Below are 24372 nucleotides of genomic sequence, written 5' to 3'. Positions count from 1 at the left end.
GGAGCTGCTGAGAAAACTCAGAAGGAAAAAGGAAGCTTATAGAAGCTGGAAGTGAGGATAGGTGGCCTGGGAGGAATACAGGGACATTGTCCAGGAAGCTAAGGACCAGGTCAGGAAAGCTAAGGCCCAGTTAGAATTGAGTCTGTCCAGGGATGTCAAAGATAACAGGAAGGGCTTCTACAGGTATGTAGTAAACAAAAGACAGACTAGGAGTAATGTGGGCCCTCTCCGAAAGGAAACAGAACAGGGGATGAAGACATACAGTCATATTCAAAAAAACCCCATGCCTGCTTAAAATAGTGTGCATTGATTGATACTATTGCAAAAAGAGCAGGACAATTCCAACCCTGGTTTCTGTTATTCATAAGTGACTTCAGCAGAGGAAACCTAGCACATAACATCTCAACATGTTGTTTTTCAACTGGGAAAACTGTATCATTATATAGTTTCTTGTGGGAACAAATTCTTTCTCATTCATCATTTTCTATCCTCTGATTTTTACGATACAGTGCAGTGCTCGTATGCACCATTTCTGTATACATGAACAATGTAACTGATATATCAAACCATCATGTTCCCTTAAAGCAGCGATGTGCTGTTGAAAAACTGTCTCTCTGTTTTAGAAAAGTCATAAAATATTAACTGTTTAACCGGTGCAAAAAGCAGAGAATGTATTATATTTTCCACCAAAAAACATGATAATTGCACCCACGAAGCCTGCTTGTATATGACTGACATGTCACAGGATGCAAAAACTGACAGACTGCTGCTAGCTGATGGAGAGGCAGGCTGTGCTGCGGTTTATGAGAGCAATAGCTAGCGGGGAAATACAGCCATTACACAAGCTAATACAATATCTGCTAATTACATAATCAGTCTTAGAAGAAAATGAGCACCAGAGGAGTTATTATGTAGCTGGCTATCTTAAATATGCATACAAGAAATGTTTGGGAAAGGATTAAGGAAGTCTGGTTTAGAATACAATTTAAAACCTGCTCTAAGTAGAAAACGGTTTGGCTGCAGTTAGCAGGCCAACTCAATAGCACTCTTGAAAGGTCAAATTGTACATGCTGTCGGGAATCACACTGAGATTATATTGCAGAGGTGTCAAGAGCTCTTCTATGAGGTCTGCATTGCTGTCCTGGTCTGGGGACAGCCCTGGGTGGTCTGTCTCCCTTGGCATGCCTAGTGGCCAGTTTGGTCACAGCGGCAGTGGGGCATGGGCAGCCCCCACCATGTGCCCGTAACGGTGCCCCCACCACCATCCCTGCTGCTGAAATGAAACAAAATGTATTAGCAAGGGGCAATTGGGGTCAACAAGGCATGGACAGACAACCACTCCTGATGACTGAGACAAGGGCTGAAGGAATCAACCGGAGATGAAATTGCCTCCTTTGATCCCTCACCTGATCCCATCCATCAGTACAAGAATTACACAATACTTTGGCTTTGTTTATAGTTCTATTTTAACCTTGCTTGGTGACTTTCTATTGCATAATGATCATAATTAGGACTGTTAATTAAGATAACTAACATTCTTTTTGTAATTGTCTGACAATTTTGAAACATGATTTGAAAGATGTTTTAAGAGTAAAATGATTATTGTAACACTCGATCTTATCCTAACTCACTAAAACTCCAAGCAAGTTGTCAACAGAAAAGTTATTTGGAGATATTCCTTATAAGCTCTTGAGACCAAAGAAGTGATGATGCAGGTAACAACAGAAGAAACAGATTCATTCTTCTTACGTAGAAATGAAGTATAAGATGGCATGCACTGTAAAAATAGACCTGTAACTTTAGTTATTCTATGCACACAGTTTTGAATGGATAAGGGCGAATAAGCCTATCTACGATGACAGGATGGACAGATTTTGGCAGCATTATTTATCACTTCGCTTAAAGGAAAAGCGGCACTAATTTTTTTTAAGCTGTTTTCTCACTACAACATTAAAATAATTTCTGCATTTAGCTTCAGTATGAAAGGAAACAAGAAATGGGTCACTGAACTCATCCATGTTGACCACTATTCACAAATGTATTAGAAATCTGCTTTTCCTAGTCAATATAGGACTGGATATATTACAGTCAGTAAACCAGATAATAACCATGAATGATGCTATCTATATTTTCAACAGACTTATGAAATCAAAATTCCAGGCTTATATTTTAATTTAAACCGCCTAATAATGTAATTTTAACTCCTAAATGAAGCTTCATTGTCTGTCTTTTCTTCTGTGTGTTGGCATTCAATCTGTACAACAGTCTGTATATACAGCTAATTTTAGTATTGACCTCACAGCACCAGTTTCAGTAACTTTGAGCACTTGAACAGAAATCACATTGGAACATAAAAGCCCTCTGATCTCAGTTTTCTCTCATCAGTTTACAGGTAGTGTCATCTGATAATTTTGCTACTTTTTTCATTGTTTCCCCTATCATTGTGCTTTATGAAGTGGTGCTAGTCCTACAAAGGCAGATAATGCAATAATGTGAAAGTGGTTGGATAAACCTCAAAACCACAGTCATGCTCAGTTTCAGGGCAAAACAACTGACAACAGCATTTTTGGCTAAAGCAAGCACCTAACCTAAGATGAAGTTACTACTGTATAACATACCTGGTAATGCATTAATATATGCATGATGTAATCATATATTTCTCCAGCAAGTCGGTTTTCAGGTCTCCAGGGAATAATAACAAACTGAATTCCTAGCAAGGGCACCAGGATTAAAGTGGCTCTGACAGCTTTCATATACATGTTGGACTCAGCACGGTGGGTATCTCTTAGCTTTGTCACCAAAACTCGGACAATGTTAAGCAAAAAGAAAAAATTGACCTGCAAAAGCAAAGCCATTATAGGTGAAAGAATTAAAATTAAGCAGACATTCAAAATAAAAATGCAGAGCACATAAAAGCAGTAGAACGTAACTTTCTGGTTTTATCAAAGCTCATAATGGGCAGCTCCTTGGGAGTCAGGCCTTGGGAAGTACCTTGAATGTTTTCAAAAAGGAGGTGTTAAGCTGCTCTGTACGCTTCCCTTGAGAAGCCTAAAGGGATGTTTCAGGCAGGCAGGGTTCGGTTCTAGGAAGCATTGACTGTTTCGACACTGATGTGGGCAAATTTAGGATTTCCAGGGAACAATTAATCTCATTTTTATGCCTAAAGTTTAAATGAATGGATGAACTGTCTCTTAGGAGTAACCATGTCTCTCTTCTGAGTCTGAAAGTCACCCAGGTATCTTGCTTCAGTCCACACTGAAGATGTCTGCAGCCAGGTGAGACAAACCCCAGCATGACTTTTGGGGTATGGGACCTATGGGGACACACCGTTTCTCTGAAGAATGTCAATGCCCAAATTTCATAGATATATGAGAAATTTCAGTTGAATCTTTCAGAATAATAAAACATAAATCATGAAGCTTTGGTAAAGCATTTAATCACTTAACTACTGAGAGACCTTCAACTGTTTTACATTCGCGCTCTACTGGAAAAAAAGGAATAATAAATGACTTCTGGGGTCCTATTCAGCATCAAATCTAAACCTTATTCTCTATCCTACTTTGACTTCACCCACTCTGCTTAACCTTCACTTTTAGAATTTATGGACATAACTGAAAATTAGAAAAGAGATTTTAAAAAGGTAAAAATCCTCAGCTCTTCTGAGTCAGTCTGTCACTATGGGTTTCTTTGTAGCAAATCATTGAAAACATTCTGTAGACGTTGACATCTTCACAAGAAAAATAATACCGGAAATCGCATAAGCACAGGCCAGAGATTATAATGCATTATTTTTAGAACAGTTAAAGAGTGCTCTTTTCATAAAATCAGTCCTTTCTTTTTGATTTGTGGCTAAGTTTTACAGACTTGGAGCATGGTGGTAAAATTAAAGGTTGAATGGCCTCTCCTAGAAGTTAGTAGGCATTATAACAGCAAAAGTAATCAAGATTGAACCAGTAAGCCCACAACAGATACAATTCGATGGGAACAGCAGACTATGTGGCAGGAAGAAATGGGCTTCTTCACACTGCTGATGTGCCAGACTGCTTCTCAAGGGTAGAAACTTCTCAAGGGTAGAAACATATTCAGGTTTTTCAGCTATTAGATGGTGTTCCCAGTATTCACCACCCTACTGTTTGGTCTTCAAGGTAATTACTGCAGGTACATCCATGCAGATGTTTGCAAGCAAGAGACAGCTCAAAAGCTGAAAGTGTATCTTGTGTGACACACTGAGGATGGCTTGGGTCAAATAAAATCCTTTCTGCATGTTTCAGGAAGGTCAGGGTTACTGTGTAAAACAGCACCACTGGCACAAGGTGCTATATGCATACACACTGCTGAGCTGCACTTTGCATCTTGTCCTCCTACTGAGATAGTGCAGTCCAATCCCTTCTCTGGACTAGTGTATCTCCCTACCTTTAGGCCATACCAGTTCAGTGACCAGTAAAACTTGTGCTGAGCAACCAGCCTGCACTCAGTTCACCTCAGCTAAGGCATACCTAAATGTCCCACTGACGTCATATGAAGGCAGTACATTTGTCACAAGTTATGCCTAAGTGACCTCCCTGATTTTCAAATGCAGTTATTGATTCTGTTTGCCTTAAAATCTGATTCTTTACTGGGAGGTCTCCTTACAGGAGCTGGTTTTGAAAGGTATCGTGCCTTTGTAATACTGAGTACAGAAAATCTGTAGCTACTTTCAGGTTTTGACCAAAATACTTGAGGTGCAGTATCTTATCTTCTGTACAGGTTAGCAGCATTCCTAAAATAATTATTAAACTGTTGATAGAAAATAATATTCTTACCAATAAAGCTGCCATTACAGGTCCATGAACAATATAGAGCAAGTGCGTGTCAACACTCATCCAGCAGCTGGAGGGGAAATACACCATTAAAATTTATTTTTAAATCAAATTCATTACACCAATAATACGAAGTTCCTTCAAAACCAGACATACTACTCACTTGTCATTGAAGTATCTGGCTCTTGCAACAGCGTGAATAGATGCTGGCACTAAAGGGAACCCTGAAATGATTAAAGTTTAATATCAGTCTTGGTATATTTTTAGTGTGAATTTCATGTGCCACACACGCTAATGAGGCTCTTGGCCACAGAACACATGCATGTGAAATCACAGCTTTCAGGAAAGAACTGCAGTCCTATTGTTCTGAGTGCCCTAGTATTACTTCAACGGTAAGATGCAAAAGGGAAGGAAGTTCAAGGCAGGCCAAAGGGAGAAGCCAAGCCCACAGGCTGTGTTCTCCTGGGGTGTCACAAAGCTGCTGCCAAGCTCCCCTGCACTGCTGCAACTAGTGCAGCAGAGACGGGTGTGAGCAGCCAGTGTGCAAAGGATGCAGAGATCATTCAGTTCTCAGCAGAGTATTCCCTTGGGAAACTAGAGACACTTGTTAGAAGTATGTAAATTACTATTGAGCAAGAGAGAGGCACACTGTCTCACATGCCAGATTATGGAGCAATAAACAACAGTGAGGAGCAGCTCTTTTAGACCCTAAGACAAGACAAAATGTTTGGAGCCAGGTTTTCTGGGGATGGGGATTTGTGATATATTCTGCAGCTTCTTAGCCTCTGTGCAGCCAAGCCCACCCCATGCAGCTTTATCTCAGCAGGGAGAAGAGCTGTGGATACCATAAATCCAGATCCCCTGAATTATCTGTGAAGCCTCAGGGAAGGCCACTGATCTGACAGGCAGCTGAGAGGAGCAAATTTGCACTGGGCCAGAGGCTTGGGAATGTGATACGTTAACAAACTGAAAGCCTCAAATTCGTATTTCCAGCCTGACATTAATAGTGACAATCTGGTCCGCTGGTGTCCATCTTCCTTCAGCTTGCTTGTATGTTGTGTCCCTCTCCAACAGGATATAAACCTGGAACTGGGGAGTCTGCATGATTCTGCATGAAGTTTGTGCAACCCTGCACATACAGACAGCTGACCAGTGGCGAGATAATCTACTGCCTTGTCTGTTCTGGAAGAGAGCTTTGTGGACATCTTTGGTGATACTGCTGCCTTCCCCTATGAACCATGAACATTTTTTCTGAGCTCTGGGCATTCTACAATTATAAATATAAATGTGTGAAAAAGTCCTGCTGATACCTTTATTAGTCACAGAGTGAAGAACATGGTTCCTTGTTTCTTCAGCTTAACAGCTGAATTCATAAACACTTTTAGAAGAGACAGAGAACCCTTAGCCAAAATCTGGGTAAGTCTCACATCAGAGCACAGGCCAGCTAATGCACGAGTGAGAATACAGTCAAAAAAGTATGTAAATAGGACACTGTGATGTCTCCAGGAATCTTTGAGCAGCAGCTACTTTACTGCCAAAAAAGGTTCTTACTGCAGTGTACCTCATGAGGACAATGCAGTTGTGGGAGAACAAACTGGACTGCCTTCTCCTTTATATATTGATAGAAAATGATTGCTTGGCCTCTGGCTGCAGAACACCTTTTTATGGGGGTGATGATGCACGGCAGAACTAAAAGCTCAGAACAGAAAGAAAGGAGCTTCCAGACTCAGGGTGAGCTTATGGGATTGACAGTTTGAGAAAATCCTTTTCATTTGGAAATGGAGCAAGTCTGGGACAGTTTTGTTGACAGACAGATTGAAGTGCAATTTTTAAGGGGCCTTTCTGTAATAGCAAAAATTCTTCATCTGAAGGCTCTGGCCTGGAGTATCACGCTTAGTATGTTCCACATGATGCCAAGGGACCTTTTCCGCTAAATGCATTAGCCTAGAATATGTGGCTCAACAAACTCACAAGCAAATCTTAAGATGCAGCGGAAAGTCTTCATTAGTCAGTCATGGGGTAAGAAGCTCATGACTGTCTATGGCTGATACTTCCAGCTGCAGGCTGGATGGGCACTTGTAGGGCTAGATGTGCTCTGCTCTTGTAAAGGGCCAAAAGGCAGAGAGTTAATGAGAATTGGAGCACCAAGGTCTGTTGGGTCTTGGTGGCACAGCTTGTACCACTCCAGGGGTCCCACCAACACATGGTGAGCAGAGAGTAACGTAGAAAAGGTCTTATCACAGTCATCCCAGGAAAGGTATGACATATCTATCCCTTTAGGTCAATGCCAGGTCCTTTATGGCACAAACCGGCAATTATGCTTACTTGTATTTCCAGTTGAATTTGGAAGGCGTTCTGTTTCAGCACTGTCCAAGTAAATAATTCCCTTTTCACTTTGTGTGGATGAGACTGCCTGAAGCAGCAAGAGTGGACTGTAGCTGGATGCACACATTTGATAATGCCTTCTTGCTCTGCAAAAGGGTGATTTCCTGACCCAGTGAAACAATAACAAATGAGAAATGACATCCTCAGCAGCACTTCCCAGCAAAGGGGTCACCTGAAGACATCAGCCTTGATATACATCTGCCCATGTCAGATTCTATTCAATCATCTTAAACCTTTTGTAGAAATCTTTTATACTTGCTCAGACTTCTATTTTTCTTATACAGCTATTTTACAAATGTCATTAGTTATTTTTCCAAATAAAATAATCTAGATGTTCTTGCATAGGGAGGGATTAGTTATAACGATGAATAATGAGTAACTTCATCTTGTGTTGTACATTTATGTTGATCTTTCGAATTGTAATTCAGAGAACAACCTGCTCTGGTTTCTCTGCACTGTTCTTTGGAGAAATATAACTCTCTCCATTGATTAACATAGCTGGATGTTGAAAGTCAGACTGTGATGACTGCTTCTGGAATCAGTGGAATTACACTGATCTATGCAAGCTTAACAGGTGGCCAGATAGTCTTGGCTAGATCATTTTACTATTAATGATTCCTACTTTAGTTATGACACACTAATGATTACCTTTTTTGGGTAGTACTCATCTAGTTTAATGAAAAAGGCTGCTGGCTTCATAGCCAAGAGTTGTGTCCATTTTTATTAACTTTTTCCTTCTCAAGATACCATCATCCAATTACCACTGCCACCACCCTATTTATTTTTTGGGCAGTGCTGCAGATACTGATGAGTTTCTTACCAGATAACTTCACTGAATTACCCACCATGATGCTAGTGCCATTCTCAGCAACAGCGTAGCTAGCTCATGAGCTTTCACTGCAGCCTAGCTGTCCCAGTTGCATTAAATTGCACTGCCTAAATTGAATGGCACCTGAGAAAAATATATTTATGACCATTTTCCTCTTGCATAATTGGATATAGAATGACACTGTTTTGGGAAGGCTTATGTTGCAAGACCTGAAAAGGGGAAAAGCTTTATCTAGAAAGAAACATTTAAAATGACTCCTGACATAGGGCTGCCATTTCAAAAGCAGAGCCCTATCTGACTTTGTATATCCAAATATTCTGAACTATGAAAACCTTATGATAGCACAGTTGCTTGCTCCAAGAGGACTCAGCTATTTAGATAGACAAAGTCCAAAAACTTTGACGCAATTTAGGGTTCTTTAGGAATGTTATCATCATTTAAGAGTTGATGATGTTCCATGTACTTCTAATTTCAAGAGCACAACATGTTCTTGTCAGAAAAGATGGCATTCTTATAAGAAAAAAGAGTGCACAATGGCATTCTGATTAAAAAAAAAAATAGTTCTTACATGCCTTAAAACAATGCATATAAACTAGAAAATCATATTGATTTTCTAGATATCTAACGTAGGTATCCAGAAAGCACTAAGTCTTGTACCGTAAGAGGCAAGTAAGTTATGAGGCTCTTAAATGAAAATTCAAATAGGGGAAGAACAACCTCTCACTTAGGACCTGATATTGGATGCCTAATTAGTGGTTCAAGTCAGAGTTTTGAAGTTCTTCAGAACACTCAGAACTGGGTCATTTTTCTCTGATTGAATTAATCCCTAATTTTTCTCTGTTTAAGCAGTAGGGCTACTTCTTATTTTCCTGCTGTTAATGAAGTAATGTTGAAAAAGTATAACACCTCCAAAGAGGATGGAAAATAAAGAGTAGATTCTATCTGCTTCAGATTGCAATTGCAAGAGATGAACAATAGTGAACTATCCGAAGTGCTGTGGATAGGTACCAGATTAATACTTCTCCATATAAAGTGACAAAAATGCGCAACTTCTGTTCAGGAAAGAGATACGTTTGGTTAGAAACCTATTTGTCTTCCAAAGCTTTGTTTAACAAAACTTCAACATTTCTTTCAGCCAATCCCAAGACGGTGCAAATAATAGATACCAACTCCTGCTGATTTTTATAAGTCTCTAGGCCCACCCAAATAAATGAACTCAAATTTAGGACCCAAGAACTCAATCTTAAGCTATGAACTAGTGGTATACATACAACGATTCAGGTGTGTAAGTACTAGAAGAATTCAAACAAGTGAAATCATTAACCATCTTGCTACAAATTATATCATACATACCCCATCCCAGGAGGTAATACCAGTGCAAACGCTGCTCCTCAGCAAACACTGCCACTACAATCAGCGTGTGAAGATAAATGCCTTCGCAGAGCATCCAGAAGTAGTTGCAGCCCAACATGTACTGATGAAAGAATTGCAGGACTTTGCAGCTTACCTGTCAGACAAATGAGATAATGTCACACACCTGCCAGCATTTGGCATTTAAGCAGGCAAAGACAAATGTTACTGCTAGGAAGCTAAGTGGAACAAAAATCCCCAGCTCTTGCTGGGTTTGTTCAGCACCTGTCAGTGACAGGGACTTTAAACTTTTATAAATGAGGTAGATGGAATGAATAGCCCTCACAAGATAAGATAGAAAAATTATGCTAACAGCACTCCAAAAAGTACCACATAACAGAAAATCCCCTTCAGATGTCAGTAAACTGATGTTTTTTAGAAACCAAAACAAGCAAGTTGTTCTCAATGTGCAAGAAAGGCTGTGAAGAAGATAGTAACTTAGAGTTCCAGTTTGGGTGATTTCTTTTATTTTTGATTGAACTTTTCTAAGGTTTGTTCAGCTCTCCCATCTGAGGCAGAGTTACTTACTCTGTAAATTGTACCCAGCTCTGAACATACTCCTTTGTGAAAGGCAAATGCTGTTGGAAATGGGGATTTTTTTTGGTAGGATACCAGGGATGCTGGCTTTGCCTCTTCATGAGAAGACAGCTTCATCTTATCCAAATAGCAAAGTGACACAGCTAAATGGCGCTGGTGAAGTCGGGAAGTGGCTCCCACCTGCAGTTCAGATGAAGCTGCAGACATGCACCTTGAAAGAGACTGGCTTCAAAGTGCTGGGAAGCAGTGAGCAGATGGTGGAGGGAAGTGTGTCGTGTCCACTACTAGTGAGTAAGTGGGGGGGCAACACCATTTCTTTTCTGAGAGGATCTCATGCCCATCCACCTCCTCAGAGAGAGCAATGAGGTCCTCCACATGGGCTTCTATGCCAGCAGCACCAAGTAAGGCCAGGAGTGGGAGGGCTTTGCTGTGCCAGAACTGACCACTGCTCCTGGGGAAGCACCATATGCTACACGGGAATCTGAAGTCACAGAAGTGACGGCAAAGTGACAATCATCATTTGTGGCCACAGGAAAATACTCTTTCCCCTGAACTTCTGCAGATATTTTCCAGATGACCAACTGGGCTGTACTGAGATCACTTCAGGATTTGTCTCTTTAAAATGACATTTTGGCAGGTCAGCAGGTAGAGGATTGGCTGTTCTGCATCCGTTGGACTGTCCCCTGAACCAGAAAAGCTTGTTAGACATCCAGTGCAACACCTTCTGTTGCTAAAAAACATTCCCAAAGCAACTGCCCAAACACGTGCATTTCTTCTGTTTCAGTATTTGTGGTGCAGCTTTGTGCTCATGAAAATATAGGATTATTGATAGGTTAGGATATTGGATTCTGACAGGATTAACTTGAAGGACTGATTTTTGTTTTGGGGGATTCATTTTTTCTCCTCACCACACATGGCAGAACAGACAGTCACATCTTTTTTCAACAGTGTCTGAACAGTTTTTACAAACTATGCCCAAAAAAGGGTTGTAGAGTGATTTGAGAAGGTAAAAAAAAAAAAAAAAAGAAGTATTCACTCCTTCTTCTGTTTTCAGCCAGCTACCCCGAACTCTAAAAGTCAGCAAAAATTCTGAGCCATCACAGCAATTCTCCAGACAGGTTTGATAAAATCCACCAAGTCCCTGGTTTGGGCTGGGCCAGCCCCATGCTCCCACTATGAGGATCTGCAAGGAGGAGCTGCAGATCAGGGGGCTGACCTGAAAGCTTAAGGCTTCATTTCCCCAATGGTTCATGTGGGAGTGATGTGGGGTGCTTGCACATTGCACGCAGGCTGATCCTGCTTGGGCAGTGCCAAAGTTACCCAGCTTTTCATTCAGCCACTGGGACTCTGGGCATGGTCTTGTACTACAGCCAGGCAGCTGGAGGGGAGCAGAGCACAGCCATTAAGTTCTGCAACAAAATCATGGAATCATAGAATGGTTTTGGTTGGAAGAGAACTTAAAGATCATCTAGTTCCAACCCCCAACTGATGACCCCTCAGGGCACACCAATCCATGGTATGTTGTCATAACTGTAATTTCAACTTAATGCTTTCACCATTTCACATTGCTGAACTGAAAGAGAAATGACTACTGAGTATCCTTACTTGTCTGACAGCTGTTTGCATTGTTCACCAACTCTGAGCAGACACTGTCCAAACATACCTTCTATTTGAACTAAGCCAATCTTTGCTGCAACTTTTATTTGTAGCTCAAACAAAGACACACAGAGAAAGCACACTGCCTGAGAACTACATACCTAAATTCACCTGCTTTATTTCCCAACATTTCTTCCTTTCCTGTACCCTCCATGTGAACTATTACTCGAGGCTTTAAAAATTAAACCATATACCTATCTTTTAGAGTAATGGCCATGCAGACAGCTTATGACTCTTCTGATGAATTTAATCACTTCCTACGCAGTAAATTAAAGAAGTAAGAATACCATTGGCAAAGCATGAAGGATGGGAGTGATTAGTACTTAGATCCATAGTCACATTAATTTGAGAATGAATCTGATGAAATTAGCATAGAGAGTTTAAGCACAATTGAGACATTTTGATGCACTGAGATGAATTATGTTAAATTCATATTAATCAAACTACAGCAAAAATAAGTCTTTGCTTTCAATGAGCTAACAAATGCAGCACCAAATGCATGCATTTGTGGCTAAAAGTGATGCAGTGGAAATATTTTACTACAAGAAAAAGAGAGTGTTTTTCTTAGATCAGAGCAGGTGAAAGAGAAGAACTTGTTTCTACTGAGAACTGGATTCATGCATTGTATAAATAAAACATGACAAATGTAACCAACATCTCTGGGTACATTACTCTTAGTTGGGAAAACTGCAGGACTAGTGAGTTTTATGAAATGCTTATTCTTACAGAAACAAGTAAAATAAAACTGCAAAATTATACAGAAGCAAATTTTCTACCACTTCCATGCTTGACAACTGACTGTTAACTCTGGGCTAAAAAACATGTCCAGAGGTTTTGTCTTTTGCTGAAGTCAAACATATTTTGCTGCAAGTCGTTTGAGTCAGAGGCTCTGTCCTTGTTGTGTCTTGTATGATACGCAGCAGAGTCAAATCCTGGAGTTAAAGGATTATCACAGCACCTTCACACTACAGAGAGTAAAATGTGAAGAGCTCTCAGTCTACAGGTGCGCAGATGACTGAAACTAGTGGGTTTTCACTCCTGAGCAAGGCAGACTGAGAGGAAATAGCTTGCCCTTTCTAGTTAGCCCAGGAACTGTAACTTAGGCTGGTGTGCCCCAGTCTCCCAAACATAGGAATAAACAAATGCTCCTCTTTTTGAAAGACTGGAGACAGACAGCATTCACTGCACAGGTTCGTGGATACGCAGCAAAGGAAAGATACAATTACCAGGAAAGCCCCCAAAGCTAGGTAACCACCTAAGGGAGAAAGAAGCTCCTTTGTGGTTCCAGGAGGATGGCCAAGAATGAACCCTTTTTTGGCAGAACGCAGCTTGGCAAGAAACACAATCTGTGCACAAAGAGGCTGCCTCCTGCTATTTGTTCTCATCGCGCTGATGAACACAAAAGCTGAGGGAACTTCTTTACAGATCTGCAGGATAGCACCCAAGAAAAAAATCTCCTTTATTGATAACTTTTTGACAACTTTCTTTCCTCATGAAAGCAACCTACAATGGCCCTAAATTCTGTCTAACTGCTCGGGGGCAAAAGGAGTAAATAGGAATATGGACAGTCATACCCTGCCTGCAAATCTTTCTAGGAGTCGTGTAACTCTTGCAAACACCTCAACTGCAGTATGTAATGACAGCACTTCAAAAGGATGCTGGAACCATTTCACAGAGAAGAAATAAAATAATTTATTCTCCTTTTACAAGAAGGAGCTAGAACAGGTGTCCATGATGTTTTGCAGGATATTTTGGCATATTACAAACACTGTTAATGTTCCAGTCCTATCAAAGGACTCCCAAAGGTCCATCTGCCTACGCAGAACCCTGCAATTGTGTAGTAATGGAATTGGCACGCTTGGCTAACCCAGCAGCCTCTCATCACATGTAGTTGTCATTTCCCTTTCTCCTTGGTTATCAGTTAATAGGTTATGGACAGGAAGCTGCAGCATTAATTACCATCACCACCCTCTAGGGCAAATCAAACCAAAACACTCTGACTACATAAAACCCAGAATACAATCTTCAATCATAATAACAAAATGTAATGTGAAATAAACTGCTAATTGTTTTCGAGCAGGTCTTCCTAGTAATTCAGTCAAAGGACTGGCTCTGTTTTGGCATAGGAAAGTTGTACAGATTCCTGTGTCTCCTCATTCCTGTGATGATTTAGGTGAAGGTACTCAGGTTGGGAAGTTAGGGGGTCTGTGTTTTACACCAGCCTGCCCTATGGAAAGCAAGGATGGACTAGCCCCCTGGTGTGCGTAACACAACCTCTCTTTTCAAATGCTTGCTATCCATTGAAATGCCCCGACTGGCATTTCAAATAAATTGTTAAAGAGTAGACCAACCAATGTTACTGATTTTAAAACCAAGCCAGCTATATGGGCCACCTCTTCAGCTGTTCACTCGTTTGTTTACAAGGAAATAAACATATTTTACCTTATTAGCCTGTTTCATCTTCACTTTTGTGAACCTTCCCAGTGCACAGCAGTGAAGGACCCTCCTCGAGGAGAGTTTGTACTGCTTGCCACAGAAGGCAGACATGATTTATTCAAGTTCAGTCTGAAGGCAATTCAGTATAGTCTCAGATATTCTTAACCTAGCATTTTTAAGGAATAGCATAAAGTTTGATGACGGATCTACCTTACATGCTTGTTTGTTTGTTTTTCTGGCTATTAGAACATTATTCTGTGAAAATATTCTTAAATTCCAAGTATCCACATGTTGCACAAATAAGCAATAAAAGGATTTTCCAAAGTAAGACAGTGCTAAGTATTGTAGCTGTAAATCACTGGCTATCAGAACGTCATACCATTATACAATATATCTACTATGAGTCATCCATTAAATTGTGTTCCAGTCAGAAACCTGGCACACAGGGGCTCGGGCTATGATTAATGTTTTAATATACTTTTAAACCATTTACAGAACAAAATGTACACAGTTGCTCAGAGGGATCCTAGGTTTTGTGTTACAAGAAAGCAAAATATGAAATTTAACAATGGGGGATATTTTTAACAGCATCTGTGTTCATGTCTATGCTACAGCAAAGCAGCCAACCCAGAATTAGGCATTCTGGACAGGAATTAATATGACTACATCCACACATTGTTAGGTCCCAGCTGCTGTAGCAATTGCTTTCTCTGGGCTGTAGCTTTGCACTCTGCAGGGTGCTGCACTGGGCTGTGCTCCCTGGCACATCCAGGGAGGATGTGCCAGCATTGTCAGCATGCTCCAGCCGTTGGCTCCTTGCCCATGGTGTGCACCATGGCAAGCAAGCTTCACACTGCCTCATCATGCCCAATGCATTTTGTTAGCTTGGTTTCTAAGGGATAAAGCTTCTCAGAAAGGATCATAAGTATGAGCTGGATTGATGGAGCTAGGGCAGAGAGGCTATCAATCAGAGAGGGACCCAGAGGAGGAGAAAACGGGGGCAACCTGGGTAGAAAATAGTACTATTTGTCCTGCTGTTCATTTGGACTCGAAATGGAGTCAGAGTGCTAAGAAGATCTGCTGCCATCTTCTCCCAGTGGTGGGAGCCAATACACAATAGAAAGGGGTAAGAACTTCAGTTATTCCAGGCACCCCTCCTCCACTATCACACCTGAGCGAGAGCCACTGGGCACACTAGGATGGGACAAGACGGAGGTTAGTCAAACACAGATTCATGCAGGGCCTGGGCTGATTTTCCAGTCATACCTGAGCACTGGGCATGTTGTTGCACCCTGAGCCAGGCTAGTTTAAGCCAACATGGAGTGTACCTAACAGCCAACTGTGCCTATGGTTACATTTGAGGTACAAGATCTAGACCTCCAAAGGTGTTTCCTAAGGACTTGCTACACATACAGCTTTGATAACATGGATATAACCACTCCATTATTCATTTAAATGCTCTGTAATGTATGACTGCAATTTGTGAGATTAAATATAGACTCCTAAGTTCTCCCTCGTGTAGTCAAAAGATAATGAGTCAATAGAGATAATGGAGATCAAAGCAAAACTTACCTCATCCTAAGGAGGTATCTAAAATAAGTCAGATGGATAGTGCCCTGAATGTGCCTTTGTCTAACTTTGGCTATGAAAAGAGCATGGGGCTACTAGCTTAGCTGTGTGTATCTACAAAACAGGTGTCCAAATGTAGGATGTACCTGACCTTAAATGCCTGTGGGTGTTTTAACTCTCTAGAAGCACCCAGAATTTGCTCCAGTGCCTTTCTTGAGGCAATCTGCTGACTGGGGGGGGCACCAATCATTTGAAGGATGCTGGGCCAAGGGGATGCTAGGAAATGCAGGAAACATTCAGTTGGGTGTATGCAACATAAGCCATTTAGAGGTGAAATGGTGAGGAAAGGAGCTTAATTATCCAAATAGATGACTGTTATTGGTTGATAACTCATTCTGACAACTAAAGCTAAAGACCATGTACATAATTAGCCCAAACCTCTTAATTTTTAATTTCTGCTGACAGCCATTACTGTTTCTTCTCACATACTCTTACCCCATGTGTTTAGCTGTCATCTGTAAGGACATTTTGATGCTCTTTCATTTATTTCTCTGCTGTTTCAGGCTACTTCTGTTTGGCCTTAAATACTTTCAAGAGGAGTAGGGTGGCTGGGTCATGACTAAAAATGGGCTATAAGTCTGCGCAGCAGTCACCAAAGGGCAATGAAATAGCATAGTTGACATTCTCCTCACCTAACCTGGATGCCTGACTTCACGGTACAGATGTGTGAATTGAAGTAGTCCCTGGTGAGGAATGAGCCCTCTGCTTTTAGTGCACCTGACCTGTTTTAGCCACCTGAATTAGAGTGAGGCAAATGACCTCTTGAACTCAAGACACAGCTGCCTGCACTTGCAGCTCTGCCATACTGACAAAAATAGCTGTGGCTGCACAATATCAAGGACAGTATCATGTTCTGGAAACATGATGGTACTGTCTTGAAGGGAACATTTTGGAAAATGTCTATCTTTTGAGGGATTTTGAAAAATCTACTTTCTGTCCAATTCAGATTCAAATTTCTCACACTTTTAAAGGCACATGGTAAGGAAAACTTGGGAGAGGAACCTCAAGTTCCATTTGAATTATCTCAAATTAGCAGTTGCTTCTAAAACTACAAGACAGGTTTCCAAACACAACTACTTTATATTCCCAGAGAAATATCAAAACTTAAGCTACTGAAATGCTCTATTGATGTGGGAAGCCTTGCATAGAAAACACAAGAGCAGGAGTTCATTAGAAGATACCATGTCCGTACAGTGTAGAACAGCATCCACCAAAAGGCAGCTGTTAGCATTTGCAGTTGTTGATCTGATATTTAAGAAGAAGTTGCTACTTGACATTTTTTCCACGCCTGTGTTTTTAGGGGCTAATGACATATAATCTGTTTACTTTTCAATCTCTCAGATGCTAGGAGACAGCGTAGCCAGTAGAAATTTATGGTCACCCAGGTACCACCCTGCATTTTTAAGTTATCTTCACTTTGTAATTACAAACCTTTCCCATCATTTGAGGAAAACCAACAGGAAACATGCTAAAAAGCCTCAGTAAAGCATGGAGAACTGAATTAGTGTCAGAACTCAGTCAAGCACAGCTCCAAACCAAAAAAGACTAACAGACTTCCAGGGATCACTAGAGCTCAGTTCTGAGGGTCAAATGAATATACCTTTCTTGAACAGCAGTCTGAGGGAATGTCATGAATTTCAGCAAATCTGGAGTGAATTCTCTCATTTTGCAGATACAGCCTGCGTGTGCTTTACTATGACAACCTCATATAAAAACCGTAGTGGCTGCAAATGGCCACTGTGGCCAAACAGCAAAATTGCAGTCAATGGCAGCAAGACCAGGGATGCTGAGGTTTTGCCGATTCTGAAAACAGCTGTCCTGGGAATACTGACTTCTCACTGCCACAGTGGCAGAGCTTCAGGATCCAGAGATGGCACAGGTGCTCAATGATTAGGCAAAAAGACAGGTTAAATCAGCCTTTTCACAGAGACATTTATTAGGTATTCAGCCTCCATCCCTGTCGGTCTTCCTCACGTGAGCAGAAAAGATGCAGCCTGAAAACCTGGGAACAACACATAGGACCTGATGACTTCAACTTTGGGAAAACAGTGCATTTTGCAGTACAGAGTCCTTTCTAGAATCACATTTCTGAAGGAAACAGCACTCCGCCTCCTAAATAAAAGGCTGTGTGCGTGGATCACACTGCCAAAACCACCATCCACAGGATCTGATAGAGGCTGGCTTATTCTGACATGAAATACCTTGGGACTGTGCTACATGAAAGCTATCATCCCTTCATGATGCTGCAACAGTTTTGAGAAACCTGAGCCTACTATTAGTTACTGCTTTAAGAGAAGAACAAGCAACTGAAACATAGAGATATTTTTTTTTCCTGGGAAAAGCGATGAGGAAATCTGTCCCAAAATAAATACTTATTCTTAGGCTTTTAAACCCCTGTTTTCCCCTCCTGATGGCAGCTGCTAATTTGATGGCGCCTTCCCACTGAAAAAGCAACCATAATACTATTGTTGAGAAAGCTCAGACCTTTTTCAGAGGTGGTGATTGACCGACTTCTTTGCAGCCCAGATTCAGTTGCTCCACAGAAACCACAAATACTCTTCACAGAAGCACCATTTATGAATGCTGTGAATTTTCTTTAATCATTCATACTTCATATTCTGGCTGTGGCACACCACATCAGATCAGTGAATCTGACACCACCAGGATTACATGGTGCTTTGTTTCCTCCAGTACTCTGAGAGTTTTGAGAAAATAAACAAGTATGTAAAGTCCTTGGGAAAAATGATGGGAATTACTGCTCTGTTTCATGCCATTTAGACTCTGAAAGATCTGTCTTAAAATGAATGCAGATATTATTCCAGCCTGAAAATTTGTGAGAATTCTTTGAATGTGTCTGGTTCTGAATTCACAATGTCCCTTAGTCTGCATTAATCTCTTTGAACCTAATGGGAGGGGGAAGACTTGATCCATCCTAGGATGCAAAAAGAGATTTTGATTTACATCTGAATTAGTGCAGTGTTATGTCAGTGCAACCCAGTGATTCCAATGAGGGTGCCAGAGCTGGAGAGCAGGAGATCCTGTCCCTGTGCATCCTGCACAATACCATGCCACCTTCCTTGTCCCTGTGGTTTAGTGCTGGACAGGACTGGTGAGAGGGAGTCTACACAGCAAATGCTGTTAGGAAGCAAAGGATCATAGCCTGAGAAATGCAATTCTGCTGATACTAGAAAAATGCAATGTGTCAGTTGATTTGTGGATGAAGGCGTAGGCAGATAAGAGCAGGAATTTCCCTTCCCTGTCACCTTCTGAGATGACCCTGTGTAGACACATGCATGTCAGTTACTGTTCTTGCTTGCACCTCTCAGGATCACCTGTCACATCAATGAACCTCAAAATGTGATATGGTGTTTTTTAGTTCAGTTCAGAAATGTTTCTTTGTTGGGAAAGCTTCTTTCTAAATCTGAGCATTAGAACTAAGCTTTCCTGTTCTCCCTCTGTTTCAATAGGAGGATGTTAGTGACTACATTGGGTCATGTTTCAGAAGATAGTCTGTGAATCCCCTGCCCTGGTATAGCATTTGCTATGTCACAAAAGAACTTGTGCTATGGAAACACCTGCTCTTCTCTGCTTTACTGGTGAAATCTAATGACAAGACAGGTAGCTCTCACAAAGGAAACGGGAGGGATAGGAGTTGCGAGCTTGTCTTCATACATCTGCTCAGGAAAAGGAAAACTAATGTAATTTGTGTATTTATTTGTAGATGTCAACAATTACTCTGGGGCATCTGCAAAGTCTGAAGCACAGCCTCAGTCCTTGGCTTGCAAATCATCAATTAAAAGGTTAAGTTCACTCATCCATAACAGGCACTTTTGCTTCTTGTTTTACTTTGGAGCTGAATAAAAAATGCCAGGATTTCATCACTGAACATAGCGTGGTGAGACACGAAACTGGCGGAAAACCTTTGACTGGAGACTAACTTTCTCCCTCAGAAAAAGGAAGCAATACAGAAAAGCAAGTAATACATTTTATGCTCTCCAGGCCAACCTTGCTCAGCCAGTTTGTCCTAGTGAAGTCTATGCACAAATATAAACCTCAAATGCACAAAATTTGCACAATTTGTAAATTCACAAATACACATTGGGACCATCTCACCAAACCTTGTTCCTATACCAGAGGCAGGTATAGGCAGAAAGGCAGCGTTTTGGACTCTTCATTAGATGAAGGGCTCACAGGGAAGATGACAACAGCTTTCACAAGAACACTGACCCTCTCCTAGTGTAAAAGATGATACACTATAGAAGATTCAGGAGACATGATTTCTAGGTATTGGCCAGTAATTCTGTGTTAGAAGTTTGGTCTCTGATTACTTCTGCATCTAGATGATACTCTAGCTTTGAATCATCTCTTTGGGGCTAAACTGGCTGCACAGGCCCCTGTAAGTGATCCAGTGGGAGCAGGATGGAGGAACAGATGTACTAAGATGAAAGACATTGGAGATGCTTTGAGAGTGACAGGAAGGCTCTGGAAATAGTTACCTTAATAAAGAATCAGATTATTTGGCAAGAATGGTACCTCCTGAAGCGCTACCCTGAGCATAATACATGAAACAACTCAGATGATCAAAGTGCCCTTCTTTGTGGAGCTCCACCTTTGCTGCTTCCAAAGGGGGCTGCACCAAAGAGACTGCTGGGACTACTAAGGCAAACACAAGTCACATGGGCAACAGTTTTTCCATTTATCTTCACTGCTATCATCTATGAGCCTCTTATTTCATAAGAACATGTTTTAAAACCCCATAGGCTCTGCCAGGCTACATCAGAAGGAACTGAAAGCAGAGAGAGATGAGAAAGTAACATTTATATGGTAAAAAGTCCTAAAATGGACACTGTTCTTGAAATGCTATGAATCTCCTTTGTTTTCTTGGCTTTCATTTCATTGCTATGCCTTTCAGAATAGCGGAGGTCACCAGTATCATAACCCCATAAATCACAGTAACTACCCTTTATACACTCCTCATCTGCCCACAGAGCTCAACATTTTGTTTCTGCTGTTTTACTGTGATAGGGAGGAAAACCTAAGACACTTGGGCAGTCATGATTTCCGCTTGAGTTTGTAAATGGTAAGATTATTTACAGTGTTCTAGTGTCCATAAGGACACTAGATTTTTTAATATTACTACAACTGTGGCCTTGCTCTAAAGACTGTAATGCTAGTAGACTCCAGCTTTTGAGATCTCCTCACTTTCTCATGGTCTCACTAACAATGCTGAGTGTGAAGTAGCTTAGTAGCTACTCCTGAAGGTGTGAATCTTACCAGGAGATAGGGTTTGGCCAGTACAGATAAACTGAGTGCCCTTGTCATCCCACCTCATGCCCCCAGTGATAGCAACAAGTGAAATGGAGCTTTTGGAGCAAGTCCAGAGGAGGGCCATGAGGATGATGAAGGGGCTGGAGGGCTGGAGCACCTCCCTTATGAAGACAAGCTGAGAGAGTTAGGACTGACAGAAGTGAGAGTGAAACTGCTACATGAAATGTGAAAAGGCTACAGAGGAGCCTGGAGAAAGAAGAGAACAGATATCTCCACTACAACAGGAAAGTGATAAAAATACAGTAAGATCTCTTAAACCTTTTCTGGTTTAAGAAGTTCCAGTTACTGAGCTATTAAGGCCTTGTGGCCAAACTTCGTGCCATTTACAAACATATGTATATTGGTGCCCATGAAGTTGATAAACTATTCAGTTTCTTATTAGCAGAGCTATCTCTACAGTCATGAGCTCTATCTCCGTTATGCATTACTAATCTTGCTGAATACAAAAAATGAAAAATACAAATCTCATGCACAAGGCTACATTAAGAGATTAGGCAGCAAGAGTTTTATTTATATTTCCAGGTTTTTTAATGAAGAACATGTGCTGTTTACAGATCACCCTTCTTCTGTGGGTCAGTCTCATTTAAGGTGATAGAAGATACACTTTCCTGTAAGATCTGTTCCAGTAATAATGTAATTAAAGCATTTGCTATGTTAAAACATAAAAAATTATCTCTCAAAATATTGTTTAGTATATGTAAATGAGTGTTCATACATGTGTCCTATTTATTTTTTTACCAAGTGTTTCTGAATCTCTTTCATTGCTCTTTGCTTCTTGAGTGGCCACCTAGGCTCAGGTCTTTTTCTTCCATCATTTCAGATCCAGACAAAAACAAGAGAAAGAGAGAGAAGAAAATTATGTAACCAGAAAGCAGGAAAAAAACAAGGCAAAAAAGCAAATGAAGATACATCAAAAAAGTGGCTTGACTTACCATTTTACATGAGCAAGATGGTCAACAAAGAGTTTAACTCTGTGCAGCAAACTTTATGTGAGTAAGGATGCAGTCCAGCCACTCCTGATGTAAACGATGCTTTGGATTGTCTCACATCTTTGTGTCAGGATCACAGGCAGAATGTGCGTGTCTTGGTGTTAGGGATGAATTTCCTCTCTTGCTCCTCCTGTCTTTTCTTTTTATTATTAATCAGAACATTCTTTTTTTCTTTCAAAATTATATGTATTTGTTCATATCCTCAAAAATATGTATTCACAGCAAGTATTTTCTCATGGCATTGCATATTTAAAATCTAGCGTGAAACTTTGGGCAGGAAAAAAAAGGAAGGAGCTATTGGGGTGGAAACACATTTATTATTTTGCAGAATAAATACCACCAACTTCATCTCTGTAAATGGCGATTACATAAGGGTCCCTGTAACTGTTTGAAATTCCTTCTACATACTTCATATTTTCTGTATATATTGGAGGTAGGAGCCACACACACATAAGCCTGTCAGGCTCAGAAAAGGCACAGGTGGAAAGTGGATACATGAAGAAAACTTCAGGAATTCAGAAGTAGTTGTCTTAAAACGGACTTAATAAAACAGAGGGTGCAGTAGCGATAGAAGAAAACGATAAAGCTATAAAGCTTTCATTTGCTCTGTTAATTGGCATTAAAATTAGTATGGGAATCAATTTGGTGGAATAATTAAATTTTTAACATAAATTCTTTAAGTCTTCATATATTCATATGGAGACTATATGTAATATATTTTGTAATATATATAAAATATATATAATGTGTGCTTAGCTGACTAGCTGAAGCCTATAGCTATAGGCTATAGGCTACAGCTATAGCTGTTAAGATCAGTGCAAGGACACGCTTGGGCCATTTCCTTGACTGCACTGAGCACTTAAGGGTACTCTTCATATTCTCACTGGAGACCTGAAAGCTGATCACATACATGAACCTCCGCACTGTCCTGGGACTCCACAGTCTCCAAAGGTAACCACTTATTTCTATACTGTCCACTGCCACTGCAGTGGAGGTTAGGGTTTTCATTAGGTGATGCTCAGTGTGCCAGTACCTGTCCTGTGGCTACATGGCTCTACCAAAGCCGCTGAGAGCTTTGTCATTGAATTCATTGGGGTCAAGATTACTCAAAATAAAATAATAAAGATCCAAATAAAGATCCATCCCAAAGGCACTAGATAGAGTTTTAAAATGAAATCTTAAGAGCATAAGAATCCTCACTACAGCCTCAACTTTTACTTTAAAGCACTTCAGATAATTTACTACTGCTGTCAGGAAATATCATTCTTAACCCTGAGGTAAGGATCTTACTTCAATTTAGGTGCCTGTTATCATCTGCCAGCTTTTTATCTTCAAATATCAAGTGTATTTTCATTGCATCTCTTGCACAGGCTATGTACATATGAAGCCATGCGGGAAGGAGAAAAAAATGTGTGATTTTTAAATTATTCTTCTGCTCTTCCTTTTTTTTTGCAATTTCCAGATGGTCCCTAGGACTGGCAATGTTTTTTTTAGCCCATATATTTCCTATTTTAATTAGCTTACTTAACCAGCAAGCTTTAACTAGCTTACTTGACCAGCAATCTTCAACTAGCTTACTTAACCAGCACATTTGAGAGACACACGTGATCAGATTATACCAGCTACTAATATTTCATCATTTTCACAAAATTAAAAGCAGATAAATGGCTGAAGCATAATTGAACGCTCTTATGAGTTTGTTATCTTATGATTGGCGTTGTGACATAACTTGAGAGATTCCCAACCTTGCATAAATTTCACATCAGCTGGGGCTGCAGTAATGGCGGTGAGCACAACACCACTGCTCTGTTAAGAGACAAAGATCAGAGCTGGGTGGCCAAGATCTACAACACATATTTATCAGCTGAGTGGCTGGTACAACTTCTGTCACTGCCTAAGAGCAGTGAGGCATGCTACTGCTTTGATTTACCACCACCCAAGTTAAAAAAAATGCATCAAATGGATCTTTTGGTGGGGTATTTTTTTTAAAAAGTGGTATCTCTCCCCATTCCTGCTTCTTCCCAGCATGTATGCTTGTGAGAAAGGACTGGGGGCTGCCGAGGGTATCTGCCCCTTCAGGGGATTTGTTTGGAATATCAGGAAGTTAGTGCCGAGAGCAGTGGGAATCTCACACATGTTTGAACGGATGGGCTAGTAGGAGCATGTCTGAGGCTTCTCCTTCTTGTACCTGATTCAAAGATTTTTATTGCTTGGTGAAAGATCTGAGCAAGGCTGAGTGAAATTCTCAGAATCTGCACCCTCCATGTGTGCTTTACCAGATGGCTATCATTAACTGGTGAATAGGAATGCTTGGTTTTGCTGTGGCTGTAGTCATTTCACTGGGGTCTTAAGATGGAGAGGAGTCATGCGGTAC

The 24372-nt window shown here is 40.8% G+C and overlaps 1 protein-coding gene across 1 annotated transcript in view; it reads right to left on the bottom strand.

Annotated features, from left to right (window-relative positions):
* CALCR (calcitonin receptor) overlaps positions 1-24372 on the bottom strand; it is a 140175-nt gene that overhangs the window by 10724 nt on the left and 105079 nt on the right. Inside the window, exons 8-11 of the mRNA XM_065669235.1 lie at positions 9367-9520; positions 4963-5023; positions 4803-4869; positions 2619-2837 (exon numbers count right to left, since the gene is read on the bottom strand). Of these exons, the coding sequence (XP_065525307.1) occupies positions 2619-2837; positions 4803-4869; positions 4963-5023; positions 9367-9520 (501 nt within the window). The remainder of the gene's footprint in view (positions 1-2618; positions 2838-4802; positions 4870-4962; positions 5024-9366; positions 9521-24372) is intronic.

This window comes from Lathamus discolor, chromosome 2, assembly GCF_037157495.1.
Source record: "Lathamus discolor isolate bLatDis1 chromosome 2, bLatDis1.hap1, whole genome shotgun sequence".
Classification (NCBI taxonomy): domain Eukaryota; kingdom Metazoa; phylum Chordata; class Aves; order Psittaciformes; family Psittacidae; genus Lathamus; species Lathamus discolor.
The sequence above is the reverse complement of the archived record's forward strand: the minus strand, read 5'-3'. Positions and strand labels throughout refer to the sequence as shown.